Source organism: Pogona vitticeps, chromosome 6, assembly GCF_051106095.1.
Source record: "Pogona vitticeps strain Pit_001003342236 chromosome 6, PviZW2.1, whole genome shotgun sequence".
NCBI lineage: Eukaryota > Metazoa > Chordata > Lepidosauria > Squamata > Agamidae > Pogona > Pogona vitticeps.
The window spans coordinates 113,226,827-113,253,962 of NC_135788.1; the positions used below are offsets into that span (position 1 = coordinate 113,226,827).

The 27,136-nt window shown below is 40.8% G+C and overlaps 2 protein-coding genes across 2 annotated transcripts; both read right to left on the reverse strand.

Moving 5' to 3' along the window:
* Positions 1–230: 230 nt before the first annotated feature.
* Positions 231–13,136, reverse strand: LOC140701344 (vomeronasal type-2 receptor 26-like). Its single transcript, XM_078378770.1, has 6 exons — positions 8,269–13,136; positions 7,600–7,891; positions 6,266–7,120; positions 5,731–5,958; positions 3,175–3,298; positions 231–2,938 (listed from the first exon to the last, which is right to left on the reverse strand). The coding sequence occupies exons 1-6, from the start codon at positions 8,694–8,696 to the stop codon at positions 2,001–2,003; spliced, it is 2,865 nt and encodes a 954-aa protein (XP_078234896.1). The 5' UTR covers positions 8,697–13,136; the 3' UTR covers positions 231–2,000.
* Positions 13,137–21,619: 8,483 nt separating this feature from the next.
* On the reverse strand, positions 21,620–26,867 carry LOC140701345 (vomeronasal type-2 receptor 26-like). Its single transcript, XM_072976928.2, has 4 exons — positions 26,326–26,867; positions 25,797–26,024; positions 23,269–23,392; positions 21,620–23,032 (listed from the first exon to the last, which is right to left on the reverse strand). The coding sequence occupies exons 1-4, from the start codon at positions 26,551–26,553 to the stop codon at positions 22,095–22,097; spliced, it is 1,518 nt and encodes a 505-aa protein (XP_072833029.2). The 5' UTR covers positions 26,554–26,867; the 3' UTR covers positions 21,620–22,094.
* Between the last annotated feature and the right edge of the window lie 269 nt (positions 26,868–27,136).

Here is a 27,136-nt window from a genome sequence, read left to right on the forward strand (position 1 = left end):
AGAAGATCAAACAAGAATAAGGATCAATGTATCCCCAAATGAAAGAATTTACCTTTCTGATATGTAACATGTTTGTAACTTCTAGGAGACATGTTTTCCAGCATTTTATTCCAATTCACCCCCCCAACCCTTTTAAAATCATAATACCATCATTTAAAAGGTTTAAATGTTTTCATGTTGCTTTAATTTATTATGATTGATCATGTTGTATTTAATTTTATACTAGTATTGGTGTTTTATGGTTCAATGTTTTGTTTGTTGTTTTGCCTTTTGTTGTGTTGTAAACCGACAAGAGTGGCCTCTGGTTAGATAGACGATCTAGAAATCAAATAAATAAAAATAATGAAATAAAAATTCCGACAATATTTCAAGAAATCAAACGGAAGCCATGTAATCACTACACAATCGAAAGTAGAAGAATATGACAACTTTATTAGACCGCTAAAAATCAAACAATTAATGCGACCTTTCGTGGAATAAAAAATCCAATTCTTCTAGCAGACACCCGTACATTGGGACTTGTGAGTCGTGCAGATTGGAGATGGGCACCAACTGTTACTTTGGCAGTTTCTCACTGTTCTTTCGTTGGGCAAACAGGTGTTCGACACTTCCTAGCCCCACCTCCTCCAGCAGGCGCCCACCCAAAGGTAGCCTCCATAGGAGGGGGAGCAGGGAAACAGGGGGGCTGCCTCTGAGTGGATGCCTGCCAGAGGAGGTGGGGCTGGGAACTCATTGATAACCTGTTCCAAAGGGGGAACTGACTTAAACTGAATGTGGCTAGGCAGAATTTTCTCCTATAGCCTTCAGTGTGGCCACTTGCCACTCTTGTTTTTTCGCTTTTTCTTCCAATAGTGCAACCAGTTTGCACTTGCTGCTAGTGTACACCGTGGTTTGCCCCAGGCATTGCACCAGTAGAGGAGTGCCTCTTTCCTCCCTAATCTCTGTTACCCTTTCCCTTTTTTTCTCTTTATCTGTGAGCACTCGTTCTTTTGTCTTGTCTGCCTTGAAGGATGCTGGTTAAGTGACTAACATACAGTAATACCATACCCAGAAACCTCTGCAGCCAAACCCCTGTTGGGTCTCCCTTTTTGGGCATTCAGGTCATTCACTCCTTGGAGTCTGTCTCCATTTTCTTCTTCCACTGCGCCCTGTTAGGGGACCGTTTCTGGGCACCATTGTGGCAGCAACCTTAGGGAATGGGCATCTAGCAGAGCTGTGCCAGGCCCTTTCCCACCCAGCTTTTCAGAGGATGAGGACGAGAAAGCTGCTCACAGAAGCTTTTAAAGACATTCTTCTTTGAGCCATGACGCATTTATGCCACCTGTCCTGCTATTGTTTAGCTTTAGGGTTTTATGCTATATTTATTAGATTATATTTTGAGAATGTTTGTTGAACTGATGAACTGTTAGTATTATATCATGGATTGAATTAACTTTGATTGTAAACTGCCCAGAGTAGTGCACAACACTAATTGGGTGGTATCATCCTCATCATCGTTATCGACATCAACATCGTGATGTGCTGTCAAGTCAATTCTGACTTATGATGAACCTTTTGAAGCTACAAGTAAGTAAGCAAGCAAGCAAGCAAGCAAGCAAGCAAGCAAGCAAGCAAGCAAGCAAGCAAGCAAGCAAGCAAGCAAGTAAGTAGGCTGTTCAGATAATCAGTGGAGGCTTTTCTCCCGGTCAAACCATATTTAGCAGTCCATTTGGTGGGCACATGGGAGAGGTTCTTCTCTCTCCCTGCTCCTAGACTTTCTGTTCCAGGGCAAGCTAGGCTGAGGCCACCTTTGCTATATTTCCAAAAGCAGGCAAAGATGTTTTTCACTTCAAACGTTTTCATGTAATGTTGTACGTAATCTGCCTTGGATCCTTTATAATGAGTAAAGTGTGGCAAAAATATTTTAAATGACTAAAAAAATATGGACTGAATACAAATCTCCCCTTTTCTGCTTCTAATTCTTGACAGAACTTCATCTCCTTCTCAGCTGTATTGTATACTCAGAGACTGGAATCCCTGACCCTTGAATTACTGCCACTTATTTTTTTTCTTGCTATTTGCTCTCGGGTGTTTAATTCAGGCCTGAAAATCATGATGTAGCATTTAGGGAAGAAGAGGAAACCCAACAACCCACCACTGGAGGTCAAGATGGAGAAGACCTCCACAGCCACTGTGTATTTCCCTTTGGTGCCCAGGTAGGCTGGCACAAAAGATGCCCATATGCTGCAGAAGACCAACATGCTGAATGTGATCAACTTGGCTTCATTGAATGAGTCAGGCAACTTCCGGGCAAAGAAAGCCACTGTGAAGCTGATGAGGGCCAAAAGCCACATGAAGCCCAGGACAAGGTAGAACATGAGATCTGAACCTTCATTGCACTGGACTGTGATGGTGTCACTCTGGGAATGCATGTCATATTCTGGAAATGGGGGAGAAGTGGCCAACCATACTATGCAGATGGCAGTTTGAATCAGAGAGGGTAAGATGATGACTGACAGAGCAAGTCTGTTCCCGAGCCATCTCCTCATCTGGCTTCCAGGCTTGGCAGCCATGAAGGCCAAAATCACAGTCAAGGTTTTGGCTAAGACACAAGCGATGGACACAGAAAAGATAACACCAAACACCATCTGTCTCAGAAGGCAGGTCACCTTCCCAGGCCACCCAATGAAGAGGAAGGAACAGAGAAAACAGAGGAGCAGAGAGGAGAGGAGAGCCCAGGTGATTCCCCAGTTATTGGCCTTGACGATGGGAGTGTGGTGGTAGAGAAGGAATATTCCCATCACCACCACTGTGTTCCCACTAAGGAAGAGAGCAAAAGACACCAGTAGTGCTCCCAATGGTTCACCGTAAGACAAATAGCTTAACTTTTTACCAATACACCAGTTTTTGTTCTTGTTTGGATAGTGGTCTTCAGGGCACGGCTCACATTGTTCTGCATCTGGAGAAAAGAAAAAAGGTCCTACTGTTTGCAGAATGCAAAAACATTTTAATTTTCATCTTCAATTGACAAAAAAAATGTAAAGAAATGATGGACTTCCGTTCATTTTTTAAATAGTACCATTGATTGCTTTTTCAGAAAGTTCTTTGGTATCAAGCAATGCATTCCTGTTTTGGTATTAGGGGAAGAGGAATCTTCACCTGAAAGTCCACAAAATGCTACAATCCTGCACTTACCCATCTTGGTTGAAATCCTCCCTTCGGGGCATTCCTCACAATCATAGCAACACACTTGCTTCCCTGGCTGGACAAACATGCTGTGCCCGGGACGGCAACTCTCAACACAGGTGGATCTGGGCACCTTCCAATGAGAAAGTAAGGTGTTTAGAAGGTGCCACATTTGGTTACGACTGACAAAGCTTTACAGATGCTTTTGAGCTTCCAGGTAGGGACATACACCACCACGACCACCACTGTGGCAAACGACAGTGATCATGATATATTGGCCAGCATTCCATTGCTGCCAAAATTGGTGGATGCCACTTTCAGGTCATAAACAGTCCCCTTCACCTGCATTCTGTGGCTATCAAAGGCTTCTCTAGAATGAAGGGGATTACTCTAGATCATTGGAACCTTGTAGTGAGGGGAATCAATATCTCTTAATAACCCCCAAACAGCTGTGATTGATCACAAGATTCAAGTTCAATGAAATAAATTTCAGTGATATAAAGTGGCCGGGACAATACTTTTGGTAGCTAACAATCAGAACATCAGTTAAATATAAACTAAAATTTAATGATGATATAAATTAAAACATTGAACAAAATCCCTCCCAAAACTAATTATACAGGAAGTTCTATTCTATGGTAAGAGATGGGGTTGACACATAAAAAATTGGCCGGAAAAATTTACAGAGATGAAATTTCAATTTCCTACATGGAATCAGAGCTGTTACAGGCGCATAAGAAGTGTATCTTTGATATTGTATAGTGAGTCAAATCAACATTCTGTTAGCCCTTTCTGATAGGAGGGGACATTCCAAACAAGGCTTTAGCATTCAGGAGATTCTTGAATGTCATCTCTGTGTTGCCAAGTGATTGCTGATAGTATGGATTTGATCTGTGCCAAATTTGGAGGAGGTTGGAAAAGTACTTTTTAGAAATCCACTTTCTGTTTTCGAAAAACATTCCTACATCCCCCAATATTACACCTGAGTTTGAATGAGCCAGGAGATTCATTCCTTATGAAGGAATGTGAGAAATTTTGTGACACAGGGAATTCTTGATATTACTTGCAACAACTAGCAGGAAAAACAATGACAGGCTCTAATCAGCAAAGCCAGACAGAATCGTGTTGGCACCAAAGATAAGATGGTATTCGGGATTTCCTCTTCTGCTCATTATCATTCACAGAGATGAAAGAAAAGAAAATAACAGAGTTTACTTAATTCCTCTTTTATTTGGTAACCATTCCTCAGTCGATCATGAAACAATGGTGTGTGTCATCACCAAGGATCTCCTAAAAGATTCTTGATGTTTGAACAGAGAGGGTCCGAGCGTAAGTGCACTCCTAATTAAGCTGAGCGGAGTCCGGATAACCCAGCAAGGCAGTACAACTTACCCTTTTCCACAAGTTTGTTCTACTAAGCAATTAAAAGAGAAAAAACAAAGATAAAAATCATGAGTTTTGGAGTCTGCCAAGACAAACAAAACTCAGGCAAAAAAGGACCGCGGTAGCACACTGTGGCCTTTCACCATCTGGCTCTGCAGATTTGCTGTTGAAGAGACCAAAATGTAGGATTTTAAGAATTATTGTTTTATTATAAAAATAAAGTATTTAGAGATATTCAGTTTGTTGCAAAAGCATAGGATAAAGTACATTTCCATAAAGTATTGGAGTTGGAATCTTAACGAATTCCTTCTAGCAAAATAAAATAAAAAACTCTAAAAAATTGTTCAGAAGGTAGGCCAGGCATAGCCCCCCCCCTTTTTCTATCCTTTCTCTGAACTACGTCTTAGCATAACACTAAAAACTAGCATTTGGAACTCAAAACTCCATTCTGGTTCTCAGTCCTAAAATCAATACTAAAATCAATCCATCCATCTTAAAAGCAACTCTAGTCTTTGACTCCATTCTCTATTTGCTTCCTTACTGGGAACATCTTTCTTCTTCACTCTTCTGCGATGTTAACCAAGGAGCGTAAAGGACTGTGTCTTCTCACCACGACTCCAATTCCCATGAGAAGGGCAGGTGTTGTTGTCCTTCATCTCGGTGTTGCGTCTTGGCTCCTTATTGTCTCAGGCCAAGGCTGCTACATGGAATGTTCCATCGACCTCAAGGAGAAAACCCTCCCGAAGCACACAGTCATGCTAACACATAACCAATAAGGATTCCTTTTACAATATTCCATGACTACAAATCCCATTCCTAATTCACATTTTAACCTTAATAATCTATACTATGGCAGTGTGTATCATATCTACATCATAGTTTCCAAAATACTCCTGTGGTTTCCCCAAAGTATTAGGTTTGGCAAAGAATAAAGGATGATAGGGAGATGGCAACAACACTTAGCACTGCTGGACCTGAATGATTCTGAGTTTTTAGGGGAGTCATCATTTTCTAAAAGTCCCTAAGCATTTCAAGGACTGAACGAGCACACCAGAGGTGCGAAGAGAAATATTTGCCTACACAAGGCTCTTTCCTTATGGAACAAAATACAGCCGACACCTAACTCAGTCTAAATAGGAGCAGCTAAATCAGTTCATTATTGCTAGGAATAAGCATCCCCACCTGATGGAACTTCTGATTCCACACAATGGCGCTCCCATTGATAGCAAATTGTTTGCCTTCAAGGGTCAGGGTGTCCACGTGTCCCACTCGGACTTTCTGGAAGGACCCGTTGGGAAAGACGAAGAAGTTGTTGATGTCAAATCCAGCTGCCAGTTCCCGCTTCTCATCCAAAAATATTTCTTCCCCAGCATTATTGTTAAAATGGAGAGTTTTTAGAATTGAGTGAAGCTGTATTAGAGGAAGAAAAGGTTTACAGTTTTAGTCAGAGAGAAATATATCAAAGCTCTGTACAGTCCAAGTGCACTAATGACTACATTTTTCATTCCGTTCATCGCTCAGCAGTGATAGCCCTCAGCTTAAGAAACTCTAGGATCAAGTTGGATCAATTCATGAAGTCCATCTTTCTTTTTCTGCCCTTTGATTAATGAGACCAGATTTTACTTTTCTATCCTGTTCCCCAAAACTGGAGGGCCTACCACCTTTTGCTCTACCTGGCTATTTATCTCATCCTAAACTTAGGTTTTGATGTGATTACCTGCCATGGATGAATATTCCAAGGATCCTGCTTGTCTCCATCTCTCCTTCCTTTCTGTTGAGCTCTCAAGGAATAAATGGTGTGCAAGGCGTGTGCTACAAAATAAACAGCATTGTAGACACTGTAGCTGTGGCCAGTCATTCCCATTTCAAAGACAGATCCAGGAAGATCTGAGAGCTTCTCCTGCCCGGTGCAGTTGTTTGCATCTCGATAATGCAGGTCATGCAGTGGGAATGAGCAGAGGAATACTGTGAACCAGAACGTAGGAACGAAATAAATGTTGGAGTGAAATGGATTGATGTTCTCCAGAAAGTCCTGAAATCCTGGCACCATATTGGTGTGGAGGGCGAATGACAAGGTTCCATTGAGTGACTCTGAGGTCAGTTTTATCCCAGTCGGTAAAGACGTGTAATCCCATTGAGCCGTTGTCACCCACACCCTCCTTTGTGGTTGTCTTGCATGCAGTTCAAAGTAGAATAGAGTGAGGTATAAGGCCTCCAAAGACTGTTTGTCTCCATGCACAAGAATCACATTGATTTCAATCACTCGGAAAGTCGACAGAATGGGTCCCACTTTTTGAAGTAGGAGTTCAAACGGTAAGTGCACAGATACTCTTGGGATCATCATGGTCCAAGCGATGCAAAGATGACTCTCAAACAGCTTTGGTGTCAAAGTTCTAAGGAAGGTTTCTCCATTGTTATCATCTGGAATAATGAGGCCAACCCAGTTCCATCCAAAATGCCGGAGTAGGGAAACAATCCCGACATACTGTGGTTCTTCATTGGGGGTCATCCGATACAAGAAGGGGAACTGAATGTTGTCACTCAGGGCTTCTTCAAAAGAGCCGTAGCTGACCTAAGTGAAAAATATGCAATGCATTTTAAACTAAGAAACCCTTCTCTTTTTTCCCCCCAACATAATTTGACCTAACCTTAAATTTTTGTTGTTGTTATGTGTTCTCTAGGAACTTCTGAATCATGGCTACCTTAACAGGGTTTTCAAGGATTTAGCACTGCCATGAGAACAGTGAAATAACGGCCAAATGATGTTTTCTGTGTGATTTTAAACACTCTCTAAGAACACCATTCTAGGACTTAATGAATATTTGATACCATGTCTTCTGATACCATCTCTTAGTGTGTACCTTTGATTCTTAATCCCAGTGAATATAATATAGCAAGATTTTTCTTGTAAATAAGCCTCCTAAAAATTCATTTCGTGCTATAGACTCTAAATTTGGCAGAAACTTTTAAGCAGGCTGTGGATGAAACTCAAGGAAAATTATCAGGCTAGTTTCTCCATATGGTTGCATCTATTCAATTCTAAAAGCATACCTGTGGGATGTTGTAGATGCTTAGAATGTGGGCCATCTGCATGGAATTTTGGGAGGTGAGCCCACCAACGATAGCCAGGACTTGCTCTGTCCTTTTACAGTTGTAATTGAGGCGGTTTCCTTTCTTCCGGAACAAAAGATGCAGAATATTATGAGTGGCTGCCCAGGAATCAAAGCTATTGTCATAAATCTTGTAACCCAAGGTGATATTTGGTAGCAGTTCATCATTGGTGTTTATCTCGTGGACTGCAAAAGCCATAGCCAAGATGTGCTGATAGTTTTTCGGGATCATACTGCAAAGACATTTCAAAATCTTCTTACATGGTCACTTCAAGGAATAGATAAAGGGTAAAACATTTGCCCACCATATGAATAGAATGATATATATAGGAGCATCAAAATCATACAATTGTATTCTTTGTTATAGTGAAGGTACTGATTTAAGCAGTGAAGAATCAAATGAATATTTCACTGATAATGTCACTGATGCTGCCAGTCCTTGTTAATTTTTGAGAACATTTTAGATTCTGTCTAGCATAACAATGAAGGCATTGGCTCTATTTTTATTTCTCTAGCAAGGGAAGTGAGATAGAATTTGTATGTTATGAAGTGTTCCTGGATCAACATCATATTTCTTCAGAAGAACAACCAAAGATAAAGACGTACTTACTATGTACTCCAGAGCGGTTGTGGGTGTTTCATAAATGTCTCCAGGACGAAGTTGGCAAGAGTTATGGATACAAATCCACCAATGACAACCTCTTCTGAAGGCATATGGATTCCTGACCTGGAGGAGCTGAATCTGTGGCTGCAGCACCAGTGCCGTAGGAGCAAGTGCAGTGGCAAGAAAACCAGAGGAATCGCTGACAAACGTCTGGTTAAGTCTACATTGGACCTCATGCATGACCTCTTACACTCACCATCAGTAGGCTTTATCAGTCCCGCTAGAAGACACAGAAGAGCTGGGACTGACACAGTTTTTGTCTCCCAGATTTTGAGACTGAGATGGTCTGAGGTTTTAGCACAGGGGCCTTTATATTGTGAGGGGAACATTTCAGAGAACAAATGAGATGTTTTCCGTCCTTTTTTTGTTCTCATTTCTGAAGGTAGGCTTCTGTATTCCTCGTGGGATCTGAAGAGCAGAGGGACTGCACAAAGCTATTGTAATAATTGCAAGGATGATAATCAACCCTCACAACATGTCTTGATGTTTTTCCTTTAGACAGTCAGGCCTGCTTTATCTTGGAGTCTGAAAACTTTGTTGAAACTTCAGAAGGAGACATCAGCCTCCTGGCCATTGACCAGAATTCTTGAATAAAGAAGAATTTCTCAAAGACTACTGGGAAGAAGGAGCCTGGGGGACCTCAATGTTGCCTCTGGATCCTGGCCAAGTGCCTTGACAGCTGCTTTCAGCTGAGTGAGGCCATTAGTTCTGTTGACCAAGGATTGGAAGGGTGTCCTGAGAACTCTCAAAACTCTCTCCATTCCATGCATTCTTCTTCTTCTTTTTGCTGAGAATTGGAACTGGGATATATATATATATATTTGTTGAGAATTGTATCTAGGGAGTTTGAACAGTAAATCGTCGCTTTTGCTGCTGAACTTTGCCCGTCGTTCTGGGCAACAGTCAATTAAACTGATGTAAAAACAGCCACACTGTATGTTGATTCAGTTCTTCAGAAGTACTGACCTTCCCTTTGTGTTTGGGTGAGAAGTAGTTAATTGATTTAAAAAGCACCAGGTTCTTGGCATCATTCCCTGCTTATTATTTCTTGTCAATGGGAGTGAGCACAAGAGAGTAGCCTGTGTAGACCATCTCAACTGCTGCCATTGGTGTTCTCATCATTCAGGCTGCCCTTTGTTATGTAAAGCTTGGCATCCCTTTCCTTGCTGGCAATGCAGACATGACATTGGCATGCAATGTAAGGCCGTTTCCTGTCATTTTGGCTTATAGAGAAGCATAATATTTCACATTCATAAACAAGAGGGTTTTCTTTTGAATTTTCTGGATTTTTAAAATAAATTTTTAAGAATATGTACTCTACATACAGGTTTCCCCGTGTAGAATTACCCAGTGACAGAAGATCCCAGAAGATGACCATATGGTCTCTATTGTGGTTTATGGGGGAGAGCAGAATCAAGACTAGCTGGGGTAAGGCTGCCATCCTCCTGTGCCAAAATTTTTTTTAAAACCTTTTTAATTAATTTTCCAATCTATCTACATTGTTTGTGCTTGTCAAACATCATGTTACATACTTGCTTGCAATTATTTGTTTTTTACATCTCAGTGTCTTCCTGATTATCCCCCCAAATTCCAACCATCTTTCAAACTATTCATATACATATTTTAGTATATAATATAACTACTATCATAATATTACTCTCATATTATATAAAGTTCTCAGGATCTTCTAATAACATTCTTATTGAAAGTGGTTCCAGATCCATGACCCAGCTTTATATCTAGTTTAATTTGCCTAAAATAAAAAAAATCACCATATTACATCTTTACCCTGATTCGGGCTCCCTTATTTCAATTTAGTTCTCCTTTTAATATATAGAATATACCCTTTTACAGATCCAGATGATAAATACAAACATGTTTCCAATATTAAGGGGCCCTTTCTTGTGCCAAAATTTTTTGAATGGGCATTCTGGAGTTAATGCAATGGCGAAGCAAAGCTGTGAGTGAGTGCAACAGATGTAATGGAAAAAAACATACACATCCTTTAATCTCTCATGTAAACTCATGTTGTCATGCCCTTTCTGAAGAATGTGGACTTGAAGGCTATGTTACAATTTCAAACCACTTTGTTTTGGTTAGGCAACCTGAGGAAGAAAAGATATATAACCCAAAAGCTCTACATGTTTCCAAAATATGTCCCTTTGCATTTTAAATTAAAAAAATTAGAAAGGGGTTGGGGGTTAGTAAAGATTGTCACTGGAAACCAAAGTCAAAATCGTCTGTGCTTTGTTAAAGATGAAGTGACTACAGTGAAGAAAGACAAGGGAAAAAAATCAACTCTTTTGAAACGTGGTGTTGGAGGACAGCCTTACAGATACCACGGACCACTAGAAAGGCAGATGAGTGGGTACTCAATCAAGTGAACCCTCAACTCTCATTAGAGGAAAAAAAAATAGGTAACCTGAGGCTATCCTATCACATATTGTATAACAAGAGTATACAACTAACTGGTAGAAAGGTGGTGTGGCCAATAGGAGGCAAGGAAAATCTAACATGAGATTGATTGATTGAATAAAGGAATGCACAGGTGTTAGTTTTCAATACCTGAGCAGAACCCCAAGATTGGGAAACTCTACTACTCAGCTGCACAACAAAAGAAAAGAGGGGTAGCTTTATATGTGAAAGAAATGCTAAACTCTAAATATATCTATTCTGATGAAGAAGGGAAAATCTTAATGATAGAAATAACAATAAACCCCCCAAAAATATTCTGATGATTGCAATATATGCACCTAACAGTAAACAAGAAATTTTTTATCGCAAGCTATATAAAACAATATTGGAAAAAGAATGTCAGAATATTTGGATATTAGGAGACTTTAGTGCAATTATCAATGAGAGATTTGACTACAAAAGTGGTTAAAAAAGGGGGAAAGGGAAGGAGAAGACTTCCAAAAATTTTCTTTCGGATGGCAGAAGAACTAGGACTACATGATATATATAGAGAAACAAATACTAAAAGCTCTAAATTTACCTTCTATTGAAGCAGGCATAAATCCTGTTTGAGAACAGATATGATCTGGCTATCCTCAGAATTAAAAACTGAATTGCAGGAAGTAGAAATAGAAACCAATATCTGGGCAGATCATAATCCAACGAAAATGCGATGGAAAGGAGAGAAAAGAAAAGAAAAGAAAAGATGGACCTTAAATCTGGGAATATTGAAGGATAAAGAATTTATGGAAAAACTAAAAGAGAAAGGGAATTCTTCTTCAAAGAAAATAAAAAAGAGGAAACATCCCTCCAAAAGATTTCGGACACAGCTAAAGCATATTTCAGAGGATTCACTGTGTCATATATAGCCAAAAGGATTAAGGACAAAAACCAACAACTTACAAAACAGAAGGATTTAAGAAACTGGAGCTAGTACTACAAAAAGAACCGCAGAAGAAAATGGAAGATAGTGAAACATAAATTAAACTTAATAAAATCAGAAGAATTAGCTCAACAAGTTAAAAAGGCTAAACAAAATTTCTTTGAGAATCCAACAAATGTGGATGATGGCTATCCTATAGATTGAAAAAAGAAACACAAAAAAGATTAATAAGGAAGCTACAAGATGAAAATGGAGACGTACAATATGAAAAAGAAAAAAAATAACAAATAACAAAAGAATATTATGCTAAGAATTTTTCCTTGAAAACACAATGAAATATATTGAAAAAGCAAACCTCTCTAAAGTACCAGAAAACATTAAAAATCTCCTAAATGAGTAACAATGATGGAAGTAGCAGAAGCCATTAAAAAACAAGAAATGATAAGACCCCAGGAACAGATGGATTACCAGCAGAATTCTGTAAATCTTTCCAAGATATATTAAGCCTATCAATAAAAGAGGTTTGCAACAAAGTTCTATTAGAAGCTAAAATACCCAAGACATGGCTAGAGGAATACATTACCCTGATACCAAAAGAAGACATGGACTCTACACATAATTTTTAGACCAATATTTTTATTTTTGCCAAAAAGACAACTAAGGTACAACCTAAGGATAATCTTAGACATATTAGAATATTAGGAGGAGTATACAGAGAAACAAATGGCACTAATCTTCCTGGATGCCCAAAAAGCATTTGATAATATGAACTGGCAATTTATGATACAGCAAATAAAAGCTATGGATTTTGGCAAAAACTTCATAAATGTTATTGAAACAATTTATAATGAACAAATAGCTAAAGTAAAGGTAAATGGTGAATTGATGGATAATATTAATATTTTAAAAAGGCTTTAGACAGGGATGTCAGCTCTCTCCATTGTTATTCATATTAACTTTGGAAGTACAGTCAACCCTCGACTTATGAACGGCCCTAGTTATGAACATTTCAACTTACGAACCACTCTGATAGGAAAATATTGCCTCCACTTGCAAACTTTGCTTCGAGTTATGAACTCTTTCCTTTCCTTTCTTTTAACCTAAGTCATCTTAGGTTATAAGGAAGAAAAAAAATATCTGCCCCTAGTGGTAGGAATGGATTAACCTATGGGAACTAATGGTTCAACTTACAAACCGCCCCTTGACCTAAGAACCAAAAACAGGTGGAACGGATTAATTGGTTTTCAATGCATTCCAATGGGAAATGCTGATTCAACTTACAAACTTTAAAACTTACGAATGGTTGAGTTCGTAAGTCAAGGGTTGACTGTATTAAATAGGAATGTGAGGAATGATCCAGAAATCAAAGGCACCAAAATCAAGGGCGAGAATTACAAATTACAAGCATTTACAGACAACGTGGTGTTTATTTTGAAAGATCTGTTGGAAACAACATTGAGACTGTGACAACCCCAGACCTACTGGGATATACCACACTTTCACTAAGCTGCCACCAACCATTCCCTGTAAGGAGTCACACAGACCAGGAATGGATTTTTAACAAATAAAGGAATAAGGTTTATTTAAATAACACACAGGGAAAATAAAATGATCAAGTGAATAAGATACAGTAACGTGGCTTAGTCTCAATCATACATACACCAGTTTGGTTCACACAGAACTCCTTTCAATAAAGCACAGACCCTGAACCTATCAGTTCTGGCTACCCATAAAGACACCTGAACCTATCAGGTAGGTACTGACTGACACACAGTAGTACCCTGTCTGACACACAGACTCCCACACCAGCTTCTTCTTCTCAGCTTCTCCTCCAGCTTCTAAACTTCTCCACACAGGCTCCACATATATATACAGTACAGCCCCTCCTCCTGATGTCCCGCCTTCCACTCCCCATAGGATGGAACTTTCCCTCCAAACCCATGACAGACAGGTAACATCAGTGCTGTATGTAACACCTCCCCTCTTTATAAGTTGTTTTGTAGGGGGAAAGCTAAAGTGCTTTTCTCCAAAAAACAACCTGGACCCAAAACATACAAAAACAGTTATATAATAACATACAATACCATACTTACTTATACTTACACTCTAAGTTAACCATATCAATTAGGCATTTAAACAATAACATTTACAATACATCAAGTTACCTTTATTCATACAAACCAAGCATGTTTAATAAACAAGTACATTTAAGTTTTTGTCATCAAAATATATACATAGTCCATGTTTCCTTCGCCGTCTTCATTCTTCGGGTCTTCTTGACAAGGCGTCAGCAACACAGTTCACTGACCCTCTGACCACCTTTACTTCAAAGTCATAGTCTTGCAGGTTTAAAGCCCACCTCATAAGTTTACTATTGTGGGTTTTCATTGTCTTTAACCATTGCAGTGGTGAATGGTCAGTGCACAGAATAAAATGTCTTCCCCAGATGTAAGGCTTGGCCTTCTGGATCGCGTAGACTATGGCCAGGCACTCCTTTTCCACGGTTGCCAAATGTCTCTCACCTTTCTGGAGTTTCCTACTCAGGTAGGACACTGGATGCTGGTCACCATTTTCATCCTCCTGGCAAAGAACTGCTCCTACCCCGCTGTTAGACGCATCGGTGTAGATGATGAACTCCCGGTCGAAGTCTGGAGCACGCAGCACTGGATAGTTGATGAGGGCCTCCTTCAACCTCTGGAACGCCTCCTCACAGTCGCTGGTCCACGGGATGCGGTCATCAGTCTTCTTCTGCGTCAGATCGGTCAGCGGAGTCGCTATCTCACTAAACCTCGGGATGAACTTTCTGTAGTAGCCCACCAACCCAAGAAATGATTTGACTTTTTTCTTGGTGTTGGGTCTGGGCCAATCACGAACTGCTTCTATCTTGGCCTCTAGGGGTTTGATCACTCCTCCCCCTACTATGTGACCCAAGTATTTTGTTTCTGGGCTACCCAGCTGCAGTTTGTTCTCTTTGCAGGGCCTAGGCCAAAGCACTTCCTCCCCTGGGTTAAAGTGCCTCTCCCCGGCTTTCTGGTCATCCCAAACTTTCTTTCTGACCTTTTGAGCTTGCAGGGTCTCTGCTGCTAGCTCTAGGTTTCTCTTTAGGTCCTTCATCAAGGTGTCTATGTATGTCACAACGTCTTGTGGGTCATCCTGGGTGATCTGCTCCCAATTTTGTTTGATCAAATCCAGGGGCCCTTTCACCCTTCTCCCAAATAAAAGTTCAAATGGACTGAACCCGGTACTGGCTTGTGGCACTGATCGATAAGCAAACAAAAGGGATTGCAGCTTCTGGTCCCAATTGTTTGGATTCTCTGCCAAGTAAGCCCTAATCATGCGCATCAGAGTTCCATTGAACTTCTCCGTTAACCCATTACTTTCAGGGTGATAGGCAGTGGTTTCCTTGTGTTTAATTCCACAGATTTGCCATAACCGTTTCATGAGCTTCGATGTGAACGATGCGCCCAAATCTGTGATTATTTCTGAGGCAAATCCCATCCTGGACATATACCCCACCAAGGCATCTGCCACTGTGTTAGTTTCAATGTTAGTCAAGGGTATGGCTTCAGGGTACCTCGTGGCATGGTCCACAATGGTGAGAATGAACCTGTTCCCCCTCTTTGTGGCCTTGGGCAAAGGTCCCACAATATCCACCCCTATGCATTTGAACGGAGTGTCAATCACAGGCAAAGGGCACAACTTTGCTTTGGTCCTGTCACGGTTATTCCCCTGCCTCTGACACACATCACATCGTTTACAGAACTCCTTGATCTGCTCCCCTATTTCAGGCCAGTAAAAATTCTGTGTGATTCTCTGCTGGGTTTTGTTCACCCCTAAGTGCGCAGCAAACATGTCAGAGTGCCCCCTTTGTAAGATCATGGGGCGATACTTTTCAGGTACTACTAGCTGACTTCTGATCCCATCTCCCCCTTTTGAGATATTCCTCAGGGTCTCTCTATATAAAATTCCCTTTTTCTCTCGAAATCTCACTGGGGTTTCAGGTGTTAGCTGGGCGTCAGTCACCTGTTCAAAACACTTTTGGAGAGTGGCGTCTGCCTTTTGCTCTTGGCCAAATTTGCTGTTTGTGGTTAAGGTTTCCACCACAGCTTCGGAACTCCCTTCATCTGCTTCCGTCTCGGGCTCATCAGTACCCCCCTGAACTGTCCCCGTGGTAGCTTGTGAGCGTGTAATCACTAGCACCCGTTTCACATGTTCAGCCAGGTCATTTCCCACGAGCACGGCTGCTGGCAGAGTCGATGAAATCGCTAGCCGCCAAACTCCCCTCCAGCCTTGAAAGTTCACAGGTACCTCAGCTACTGGCAGCGAGATCACCTGTCCCTCAATCCCTGCCACCTTTATGCTCTCATTTGGGATTACATACTCCCTAGGAATAATATCTGGATGGCACAGGGTCACCTGGGAACAAGTATCCCTTAGCCCCCTATACTGATGGTCAAGTATTCCTACGTCCACCCCTGCGGTTTCAAACAACTGCGAATCTGTTCTCACTAGCAAGCAGCGCTTGACCTCCACAAGAGGACCATTTTCCCCAGCCTGATCAGCAGATGTAGCTGTTCCAGATTGAGTAGCCATGGCAACAGGCTCCCTCAGTGGCAAGGAGCTTTGCTCTTTCTGGACACAGAACACAGCTTTTGGCTTGGTTCCACTCACATCATGAGGCACATTTCCTTTTAGCTGCTTTAATTTCTCACACTCTGAGATTAGATGGCCCTTTCCTTGACAGAAATAACATTTTCTGCTGTATTTTGAGTCTTTCTCATCTTGTTTTGGTTTTCCCTCCAAAATCTGAGGTCTTGGTTTCATGTCTGAGGGCTTCCCTTCACCATGGGCCCCTCCCACTTGCTGGTTTTTTCCTGGTCCCTGAGAGTACTTGCTGTAGGTTTCTTTGGGTTTACCTACAGATTTCCCCTCACCTAAGGGCTTTCTTATTTGGGAAATAAAATCTGCGATCTCGGCCGCCTCCGCCACAGATTTCGGTTTCCTTTCCCTCACCTGGAACTTCAGTTCCCCATGCAGGATTGAATAAAACTGTTCCAGCGCTATCAGGTCTTTGAGCTGCTGGAAGGTCTCTGTCCCCTCCTGAGATAGCCATTTCTCTAGCAGCCTCACCAGTTGGGCCCCCACTTGGGTAAAAGTCTGCTCTGGTTTCTTTGTGAGGGACCTGAATCTCTGCCTCAGCTGTTCCGCATTTATCCCATGTCTGGCAAACACCAGTTTTTTAAACTCAGAGAAGTCTTTTAGCAGCTCCTCTGGCATCTCTGCATAGACTTCTGCCAGGCTGCCACTGATTAAAGATCGCATAATGGTCATCTTCTCAGTTTCCCTTACTGAGAAGTCCACAAACGCTCTTTCCACTAGGGAAAAGAACACCTCAGGGCAATCTCCCTTGTGGTACACAGGGAATTTCTTCAGGTCAGTTTTAGACAATTGGCCCCCCTCAGAATCTCTATTGTTATTATTGTTCTGATTCATCAGTTCCAATTTTCTCAACTCAAACGCCATCCTTTCTTTTTCCAGAGCAATTTTCTCTCTCTCCCTCTCCATTTCCATTCTCTGTCTCTCTAATCTTTCTTCTTTTTCCATTCTCTCTATTTCAAATTGCCTTTGTTTCTCTCTTTCCTCCCTTCTTTCTCTCTCTAATCTTTCCTCCATTTCCCTCACCCTCAGTTCATGCTGTTGGGCTAGGAGCATTTTTCTGAGCTCTGGGTTCTGTTCTCCCGTGCTGTCATCCTGTACTGAGCCAAATTCATCCTCAGAACCTTGGTCTACCTGGGGTTCCCTCACTTCACCCATTTCTGCCATTTGGCTTCGAGTCAAGGGCATAATCCCCCCCCAGAACAGGCTGCTTTCAAAAGTCAAGCCTCAAAATAAAGCGACCACTTTTTTTTCTCTTTTGCCTCAGAACCAGCCTTCTATAGATTGCTGCTGTTCTTTCAGCACTAACTTGCAACTGTTGCCAGCCAGAGTCCAACCCCCCTCTGCTAGGCCTCTCAGCAGACAAGCTAGATCACTGCTACTTCACTCAGCTTTGCCTCAGCCTTTTTCCCGCCAAAACAGGTTGCCTCAGAGCTCCCTAATCTAGTCCCCAATCTGAGTTGGCACGTTCTTCCACTAGCGTACCTCCCCGTGAGGTAAGCCTAGAAGATTACCTACGCGCTCTCAGATTGTCCCTGACTAGACCCCCCTTGCTCTGGGCACACTTGCCAAGGCTTTGCTGGACCACTGGACAACTGGACCAGTCGTATCCCACACGCTGGACACCAATCAATGTGACAACCCCAGACCTACTGGGATATACCACACTTTCACTAAGCTGCCACCAACCATTCCCTGTAAGGAGTCACACAGACCAGGAATGGATTTTTAACAAATAAAGGAATAAGGTTTATTTAAATAACACACAGGGAAAATAAAATGATCAAGTGAATAAGATACAGTAACGTGGCTTAGTCTCAATCATACATACACCAGTTTGGTTCACACAGAACTCCTTTCAATAAAGCACAGACCCTGAACCTATCAGTTCTGGCTACCCATAAAGACACCTGAACCTATCAGGTAGGTACTGACTGACACACAGTAGTACCCTGTCTGACACACAGACTCCCACACCAGCTTCTTCTTCTCAGCTTCTCCTCCAGCTTCTAAACTTCTCCACACAGGCTCCACATATATATACAGTACAGCCCCTCCTCCTGATGTCCCGCCTTCCACTCCCCATAGGATGGAACTTTCCCTCCAAACCCATGACAGACAGGTAACATCAGTGCTGTATGTAACAGAGACTACTGGAGAAAACTGATGAATTCAGAGAAGTAGCAGGATTGAAAATAAACAAAGAAAAAACCAAAGTTATATTGAAAAATTTAACAGCCAAACACAAAAATCAACTCTCAGAGACATCAGACCTACAAATACTTTAAAAAGTAAAATAGCTTGTGTAGTGTTCTCTATTTATTTGATCTATGGTCTATGTTATGTAATATAATGGTTAATGAATATTAATGTTGCAGAGAGGCGGAGCCAAGACAAGATAGATGCTATAAGAGGCGGAGCCTGAGTCAATATGTGGAGATTAAGTCAGTTTGAGAGAGTGAGAGAAATGTAAGAGTCTGGCAGGAGAGAAAAGCCAGACAAAGTAATAGAGTGTGTAGTTTGGGAAATTTAGGAGTGATTAGCTACTGAAAATATTTATGAATCTCTGTAATCAATAAACCAAAGTTTTATTTAAAAGGACTTGAAGTGTGGATCTGAGTCTTTCTGAAGTAATGGTGATTTAGAGATCACCTGGTGGCAGCAAGTGAAAAGAGTGAGGTTTGTTTACCTTTGTGTGCTCTGAGGCTTGAAGGTCAAGCAAGGGGCACGAGGGTGGACAGCACACCTTGTAATATATCTAACTGGCAGATGTGTAACTATAAAAGTAGATAATTATATAAAACTACTTAACCAAATAAAAATGGACCTAGAAAAATGGAAAAATCTACAACTATCACTACAACTGGAAATGCTCCAAGAATCCAAGGAAAAAGGAGGCATTGGTTTACCGGACTGGACATTATATTATCTATCATCCGTCCTAATGTGGCTGAAAGAATGGATTAGTTTGAAAAACAAAAGACTTTTGTATTTAGAGGGGCATGATTTACACTTAGGTTTTGCATGTCTTGTTATGTTTTCAGAAAGCTAAAACCCACAGGTATTCCCAAAACCACTATATTAGAAACTGCTTGTATATATACTATGGGAAAAAATAAAAATGAAAATGTGCACAAAAATACCAGGATGGGTTTCACCTATAGAAGCATTTGTTCATCCCAATCTCCTGAATTTTGAAAAAATATTGACTTATACAGGTATCTTAGATATAGATAGGAGTTTAAAACCAAAAGAAGACCTTATAGACCAGGGATTAGCTGCATCGTGGTGGCATTTAATGCAAATACAATCTAGATATGAAAGGGATTCAAAAATGTTTGATTTTTATAAAGAACAGGTAACGTTTGATCAAATAATGTTAACATCAGATGATAAATTAATTAGGAAAACATATATATGTCTTTTAAATTGGAAAATGGAGGATGAACAGATCAAAGAAATGATGATTCAATGGGCAAAAACTTTTGGATATAATATTGACTTTGAAAATGGCAAAAATTGTGGTCTAGAAAATATAAAATGACAATGGCAACATCTTATAAAGAGAATTTATATAAAATGTTTTATAGATGGCATTTACCACCTGATAGATTAGCTACTCTAATAGGTCAAGTAAAAGCTGGAAATGTCATAAAAATCTGGAACTTATTATCACATTTGGTGGACCTGTGATAAAGCAAAATATTTTTGGAAAAAAATACATATGTGGCTTGTTAAAATAATACAAAATGTAGATTTTAAGCCATAAATCTTTCTATTGGGTATTACACCAGAAAGTGTTCGTTTAAAAATGTATATTAATGATGCATATTATAACAGCTGTAAGGATTATATTCGCACAATACTGGAAAAATGAAGAAACACCCACAGATCAAGAAATACTTAAAAAGATATTGGACTGCGCCGAAATGGATAGACTGACACTGAAAATTAAAGCAAAGGAAGATGCAGAATATTATCAAACATGGAACTTTTTTTAATCAATGGATAGAAGCATATTGTATAGATTAATAGCCTAATATGTATTGTAGTTAACAAATGATTATAAGCTGAACTCAGGTGACAGAATGTTAAATAAGCATGGATAGATTTTTTAAACAACAACAACAACAACAACAACAACAAGAAAATTTTAAAAATTGGTTTGGCCTCCCTTGGGGTGACACAAAAGCGGACATGGAATAAAATGGATTGGCACTAAATCTTCTTCCATTAAGTTCATTACGAAGTAGGGACATCTTTCCAGTTACGAAGAAGTTCTGCTCTTCTTGGTTGTTGATCTTTTGAATAAGCAAGGATTCCTCAAAGAGTAGTGGGAAGATGGAGACTCGGGGAGGCTTCAATTCCCCTGCTATCCTGGTCAACTGTCTTGACAGCTGCCATCTAGCAGAGCTATGCCAGGCCCCTTCCCACCCAGCTTTTCAGAAGATGCTGCAGAGAAAGCTGCTCACAGAAGCTTTTAAGGACATTCTTCCTTGAGCCATGATGAATTTATGCCGCCTGTCCTGCCATTGTTTAGCTTTAGCTTTAGAGTTTTATGCTATATTTATTAGATTATATTATAAGAATGTTTGTTGAACTGATGAACTGTTATTATTATATCATGGACTGAATTAACTTGATTGTAAACTGCCCAGAGTAGTGGACAACACTAATTCGGTGGTATCATAAAGCAAAGCAAAAAAGCAAAGCCTGCTGCTTATATACCGCCCCATAGCGCTTCAAGCACTCTCTGGGCGGTTTACAATTTAATTATGCAGGCTACGCATTGCCCCCCAGAGAGCTGGGTACTCATTTTACCAACCTTGGAAGGATAGAAGGCTGAGTCAACCTTGAGCCGGCTACCTGGGATTTGAACCCCAGGTCGTGAGCACAGTTTTAGCTGCAGTACAGCAGTTTAACCATTGTGCCACGAGGCCTCATCATCATTATCGACATCAACATCATGATGTGCTGTCAAGTCAATTCTGATTTATGATGAACCTTTTGAAGCTACAAGTAAGTAAATAAGTAAGTAAGTAAGTAAGTAAGTAAGTAAGTAAGTAAGTAAGTAAGTAAGTAAGTAAGTAAGTAAGCAACCAACCAACCAAGCAAGCAAGCAAGCAAGCAAGCAAGCAAGCAAGCAACCAAGTAAGTAAGTAAGTAAGTAAGTAAGTAAGTAAGTAAGTAAGTAAGTAAGTAAGTAAGTAAGTAAGTAAGTAAGTAAGTAAGTAAGTAAGTAAGTAAGTAAATAAGTAAGTAAGTAAGTAAGCAAGCAACCAAGCAAGCAAGCAACCAAGTAAGTAAGTAAGTAAGTAAGTAAGTAAGTAAGTAAGTAAGTAAGTAAGTAAGTAAGTAAGTAAGTAAGTAAGTAAGTAAGTAAGTAAGTAAGTAAGTAAGTAAGTAAGTAAGTAAGTAAGTAAGTAAGTAGGCTGTTCAGATAATCAGTGGAGGCTTTTCTCCTGGTCAAACCATATTTAGCAGTCCATTTGGTGGGCACATAGGAGAGGTTCTTCTCTCTCCCTGCTCCTAGACTTTCTGTTCCAGGGCAAGCTAGGCTGAGGCCACCTTTGCTATCCTTCCACGAGCTGACAAAGATGTTTTTCCACTTCAAACATTTTCATTTAATGATGTAACCTGCCTTGGATCCTTTATAAGGAGTAAAATGTGGCAAAAATATTTTAAATAAATAAATAAAATATGGACTGAATACAAATCTCCCCTTTTCTGCTTCTAAATCTTGACAGAACTTCATCTCCTTCTCAGCTGTATTGTATACTCAGAGACTGGAATCCCTGACCCTTGAATTACTGCCACTTATTTTTTTTCTTGATATTTGCTCTCGGGTGTTTAGTTCAGGCCTGAAAATCATGATGTAGCATTTAGGGAAGAAGAGGAAACCCAACAACCCACCACTGGAGGTCAAGATGGAGAAGACCTCCACAGCCACTGTGTATTTCCCTTTGGTGCCCAGGTAGGCTGGCACAAAAGACACCCATATGCTGCAGAAGACCAACATGCTGAAAGTGATCAGCTTGGCTTCATTGAATGAGTCGGGCAACTTCCGGGCAAAGAAAGCCACTGTGAAGCTGATGAGGGCCAAAAGCCACATGAAGCCCAGCACAAGGTAGAACATGAGATCTGAACCTTCATTGCACTGGACTGTGATGGTGTCACTTTGGGAATGCATGTCAGATTCTGGAAATGGGGGAGAAGTGGCCAACCATACTATGCAGATGGCAGTTTGAATCAGAGAGGGTAATATGATGACTGACAGAGCAAGTCTGTTCCCGAGCCATCTCCTCATCTGACTTCCAGGCTTGGCGGCCATGAAGGCCAAAATCACAGTCAAGGTTTTGGCTAAAACACAAGCGATGGACACAGAAAAGATAACACCAAACATCATCTGTCTCAGGAGGCAGGTCACCTTCCCAGGCCACCCAATGAAGAGGAAGGAACAGAGAAAACAGAGGAGCAGAGAGGAGAGGAGAGCCCAGGTGATTCCCCAGTTATTGGCCTTGACGATGGGAGTGTGGTGGTAGAGAAGGAATATTCCCATCACCACAAATGTGTTCCCACAAAGGAGGAGAGCAAAAGACACCAGAAGTGTTCCCAATGGTTCACCATAAGACAAATAGCTTAACTTTTTACCAATACACCAGTTTTTGTTCTTGTTTGGATAGTGGTCTTCAGGGCAGGGCTCACATTGTTCTGCATCTGGAGAAAAGAAAAAAGGTCCTACTGTTTGCAGAATGCAAAAACATTTTCATTTTCATCTTCAATTGACAAAAAAAATGTAAAGAAATGATGGACTTCCGTTCATTTTTAAAATAGTACCATTGATTGCTTTTTCAGAAAGGTCTTTGGTATCAAGCAATGCATTCCTGTTTTGGTATTAGGGGAAGAAGAATCTTCACCTGAAAGTCCACAAAATGCTACAATCCTGCACTTACCCATCTTGGTTGAAATCCTCCCTTCGGGGCATTCCACACAATCATAGCAACACACTTCCTTCCCTGGCTGGACAAACATGCTGTGCCCGGGACGGCAACTCTCAACACAGGTGGATCTGGGCACCTTCCAATGAGAAAGAAAGGTGTTTAGAAGGTGCCACATTTGGTTACGACTGACAAAGCTTTACAGATGCTTTTGAGCTTCCAGGTAGGGACATACACCACCACGACCACCAGTATGACAAATGACAGTGATCACGATATATTGGCCAGCATTCCATTGCTGCCAAAGTTGGTGGTTGCCACTTTCAGATATTAAAGTGTCCCCTTCACCTGCATTCTGTGGCTATCAAAGGCTTCTCTAGAATGAAGGGGATTACTCTAGATCATTGGAACCTTGTAGTGAGGGGAATCAATATCTCTTAATAACCCCCAAACAGCTGTGATTGATCACAAGATTCGAATTTCAATGAAATAAATTTCAGTGATATAAAGTGGCCGGGACAATACTTTTGGTAGCTAACAATCAGAACATCAGTTAAATATAAACTAAAATTTAATGATGATATAAATTAAAACACTGAACAAAATCCCTCCCAAAAGTAATTATACAGGAAGTTCTATTCTATGGTAAGAGATGGGGTTGACAAATAAAAAATTGGCCCGAAAAATTTACAGAGATGAAATTTCAGTTTCCTACATGGAATCAGAGCTGTTATAGGTGCATAAGAAGTGTATCTTTGATATTGTATAGTGAGTCAAATCAACATTCTGTTAGCCCTTTCTGATAGGAGGGGACATTCCAAACAAGGCTTTAGCATTCAGGAGATTCTTGAATGTCATCTCTGTGTTGCCAAGTGATTGCTGATAGTATGGATTTGATCTGTGCCAAATTTGGAGGAGGTTGGAAAAGTACCTTTTAGAAATCCACTTTCTGTTTTCTAAAAACATTCCTACATCCCCCAGTATTACACCTGAGTTTGAATGAGCCAGGAGATTCATTCCTTATGAAGGAATGTGAGAAATTTTGTGACACAGGGAATTACTTGCAACAACTAGCAGGAAAAACAGTGACAGGCTCTAATCAGCAAAGCCATCCAGAATCGTGTTGGCACCAAAGATAAGATGGTATTCGGGATTTCCTCTTCTGCTCACTATCATTCACAGAGATGAAAGAAAAGAAAATAACAGAGTTTACTTAATTCCTCTTTTATTTGGTAACCATTTCTCAGTCGATCATGAAACAATGGTGTGTGTCATCACCAAGGATCTCCTAAAAGATTCTTGATGTTTGAACAGAGAGGGTCCGAGCGTAAGTGCACTCCTAATTAAGCTGAGCGGAGTCCGGATAACCCAGCAAGGCAGTACAACTTACCCTTTTCCACAAGTTTGTTCTACTAAGCAATTAAAAGAGAAAAAACAAAGATAAAAATCATGAGTTTTGAAGTCTGCCAAGACAAACAAAACTCAGGCAAAAAAGGACCGCGGTAGCACACTGTGGCCTTTCACTATCTGGCTCTGCAGATTCTGCTGTTCAAGAGACCAAACTTAGGATTTTAAGAATTATTGTTTTATTAGAAATATAAAATATTTGGAGATATTCAGTTTGTTGCAAAAGCATAGCATAAAGTACATTTCCATAAAGTATTGCAGTTAGAATCTTAACAAATTCCTTCTAGCAAAATAAAATTAAAAACTCTAAAAAATTGCTTATAAGGTAGAACAGGCTTAGCCCCCCTTTCTCTGAACTACGTCGTAGAATAACACTAAAAACTAGCATTTGGAACTCAAAACTCCATTCTGGTTCTCAGTCCTAAAATCAATACTAAAATCAATCCATCCATCTTAAAAGCAACTCTAGTCTCTGAGTCTATTCTCCATTTTCTTCCTTACTGGGACCACCCTTCTTCTTCACTCTTCTGTGATGTTAACCAACCAGTGTAAAGGACTGTCTCTTCTCACCACGACCCCAATTCCCATGAGAAGGGCAGGTGTTGTTGTCCTTCATCTCGGTGTTGAGTCTTGGCTCCTTATCATCTCAGGCCAAGGCTGCTACATGGAATGTTCCATCAAACGCGAGGAGAAAACGCTCCCGAAGCACACAGTCATGCTAATACCCAACCGAAAAGGATTCCTTTTACAATATTCCATGACTACAAATCCCATTCCTAATTCACATTTTAACCTTAATAATCTATACTATGACAGTGTGTATCATATCTACATCATAGTTTCCAAAATACTCCTGTGGTTTCCCCGAAGTGGTAGGTTTGGCAAAGAATAAAGGATGATAGGGAGATGGCAACAACACTTAACCCTGCTGGAGCTGAATGATTCTGAGTTCTTAGGGGAGTCGTCATTTTCTAAAAGTCCCTAAGCATTTCAAGGACTGAACACAGGGGGTACCAAGAGAAATATTTGCCTACACAAGGCCCTTTCCTCATGGAACAAAATACAGCCGACACCTAACTCAGTCTAAATAGGAGCAGCTAAATCAGTTAATTATTGCTAGGAATAAGCATCCCCACCTGATGGAACTTCTGATTCCACACAATGGCGCTCCCATTGATAGCGAATTGTTTGCCTTGAAGGGCCAGGGGGTCCATGTGTCCCACCCGGACTTTCTGGAAGGACCCGTTGGGAAAGACGAAGAAGTTGTTGATGTCAAATCCAGCTGCCAGTTCCCGCTTCTCATCCAAAAATATTTCTTCCCCAGCATTATTGTTAAAATGGAGAGTTTTTAGAATTGAGTGAAGCTGTATTAGAGGAAGAAAAGGTTTACAGTTTTAGTCAGAGAGAAATATATCAAAGCTCTGTACAGTCCGAGTGCACTAATGACTGCATTTTTCATTCCTTTCATCACTCAGCAGTCCTCAGCTTAAGAGATTCTAGGATCAAGTTGGATCAATTCATGAAGTCCATCTTTCTCTTTCTGCCCTTTGAGTAATGAGTCCAGATTTGACTTTTCTATCCTGCTCCCCAAAATGGGAGAGCCTACCACCTTTTGCTCTACCTGGCTATTTATCTGATCCTAAACTTAGTTTTTGATGTGATTACCTGCCATGGATGAATATTCCAAGGATCCTGCTTGTCTCCATCTCTCCTTCCTTTCTGTTGAGCTCTCAAGGAATAAATAGCGTGCAGGGCGTGTGCTATAAAATAAACAGCATTGTAGACACTGTAGCTGTGGCCAGTCATTCCCATTTCAAAGACAGATCCAGGAAGTCCTGAGAGCTTCTCATGCCCGGTGCAGTTGTTTGTGTCTCGATAATGAATGCCACGCATTGGGAATGAGCAGTAGAATACTGTGAACCAGAACCCAGGAAAAAAAGAAATGTTTGTGTGGAATGGATTGATGTTCTCCAGAAAGTCCTGAAATCCTGGCACCACATTGGTGTGGAGGGCAAATGACAAGGTTCCATTGAGTGACTCTGAGGCCAATTTTATCCCGGTCGGTAAAGACGTGTAATCCCACTGAGCCGTCGTCACCCACACTCTCCTTTGTGGTGGTCTCTCAAACACTTCAAAGTACAATAGAGTGAGGGATAATGCCTCCAGAGACTGTTTGTCTCCATGCACAAGGACCACATTGATTTCAATTAGTCGGAAACTGTACAGAATGGGTCCAACTTTCTGAAGTAGGAGTTTGTTCGGTAAGTGCACAGATACTCTTGGGATCATCATGGTCCAAGCGATGCAAATATGACTCTCAAACAGCTTTGGTGTCAACGTTCTAAGGAAGGTTTCTCCATTGTCATCGTCTGGAACAATAAGGCCAACCCAGTTCCATCCAAAATACTGGAGTAGGCAAACAATCCCAACATACTGTGGTTCTTCATTGGGGGTCATCCGATACAAGAAGGGGAAC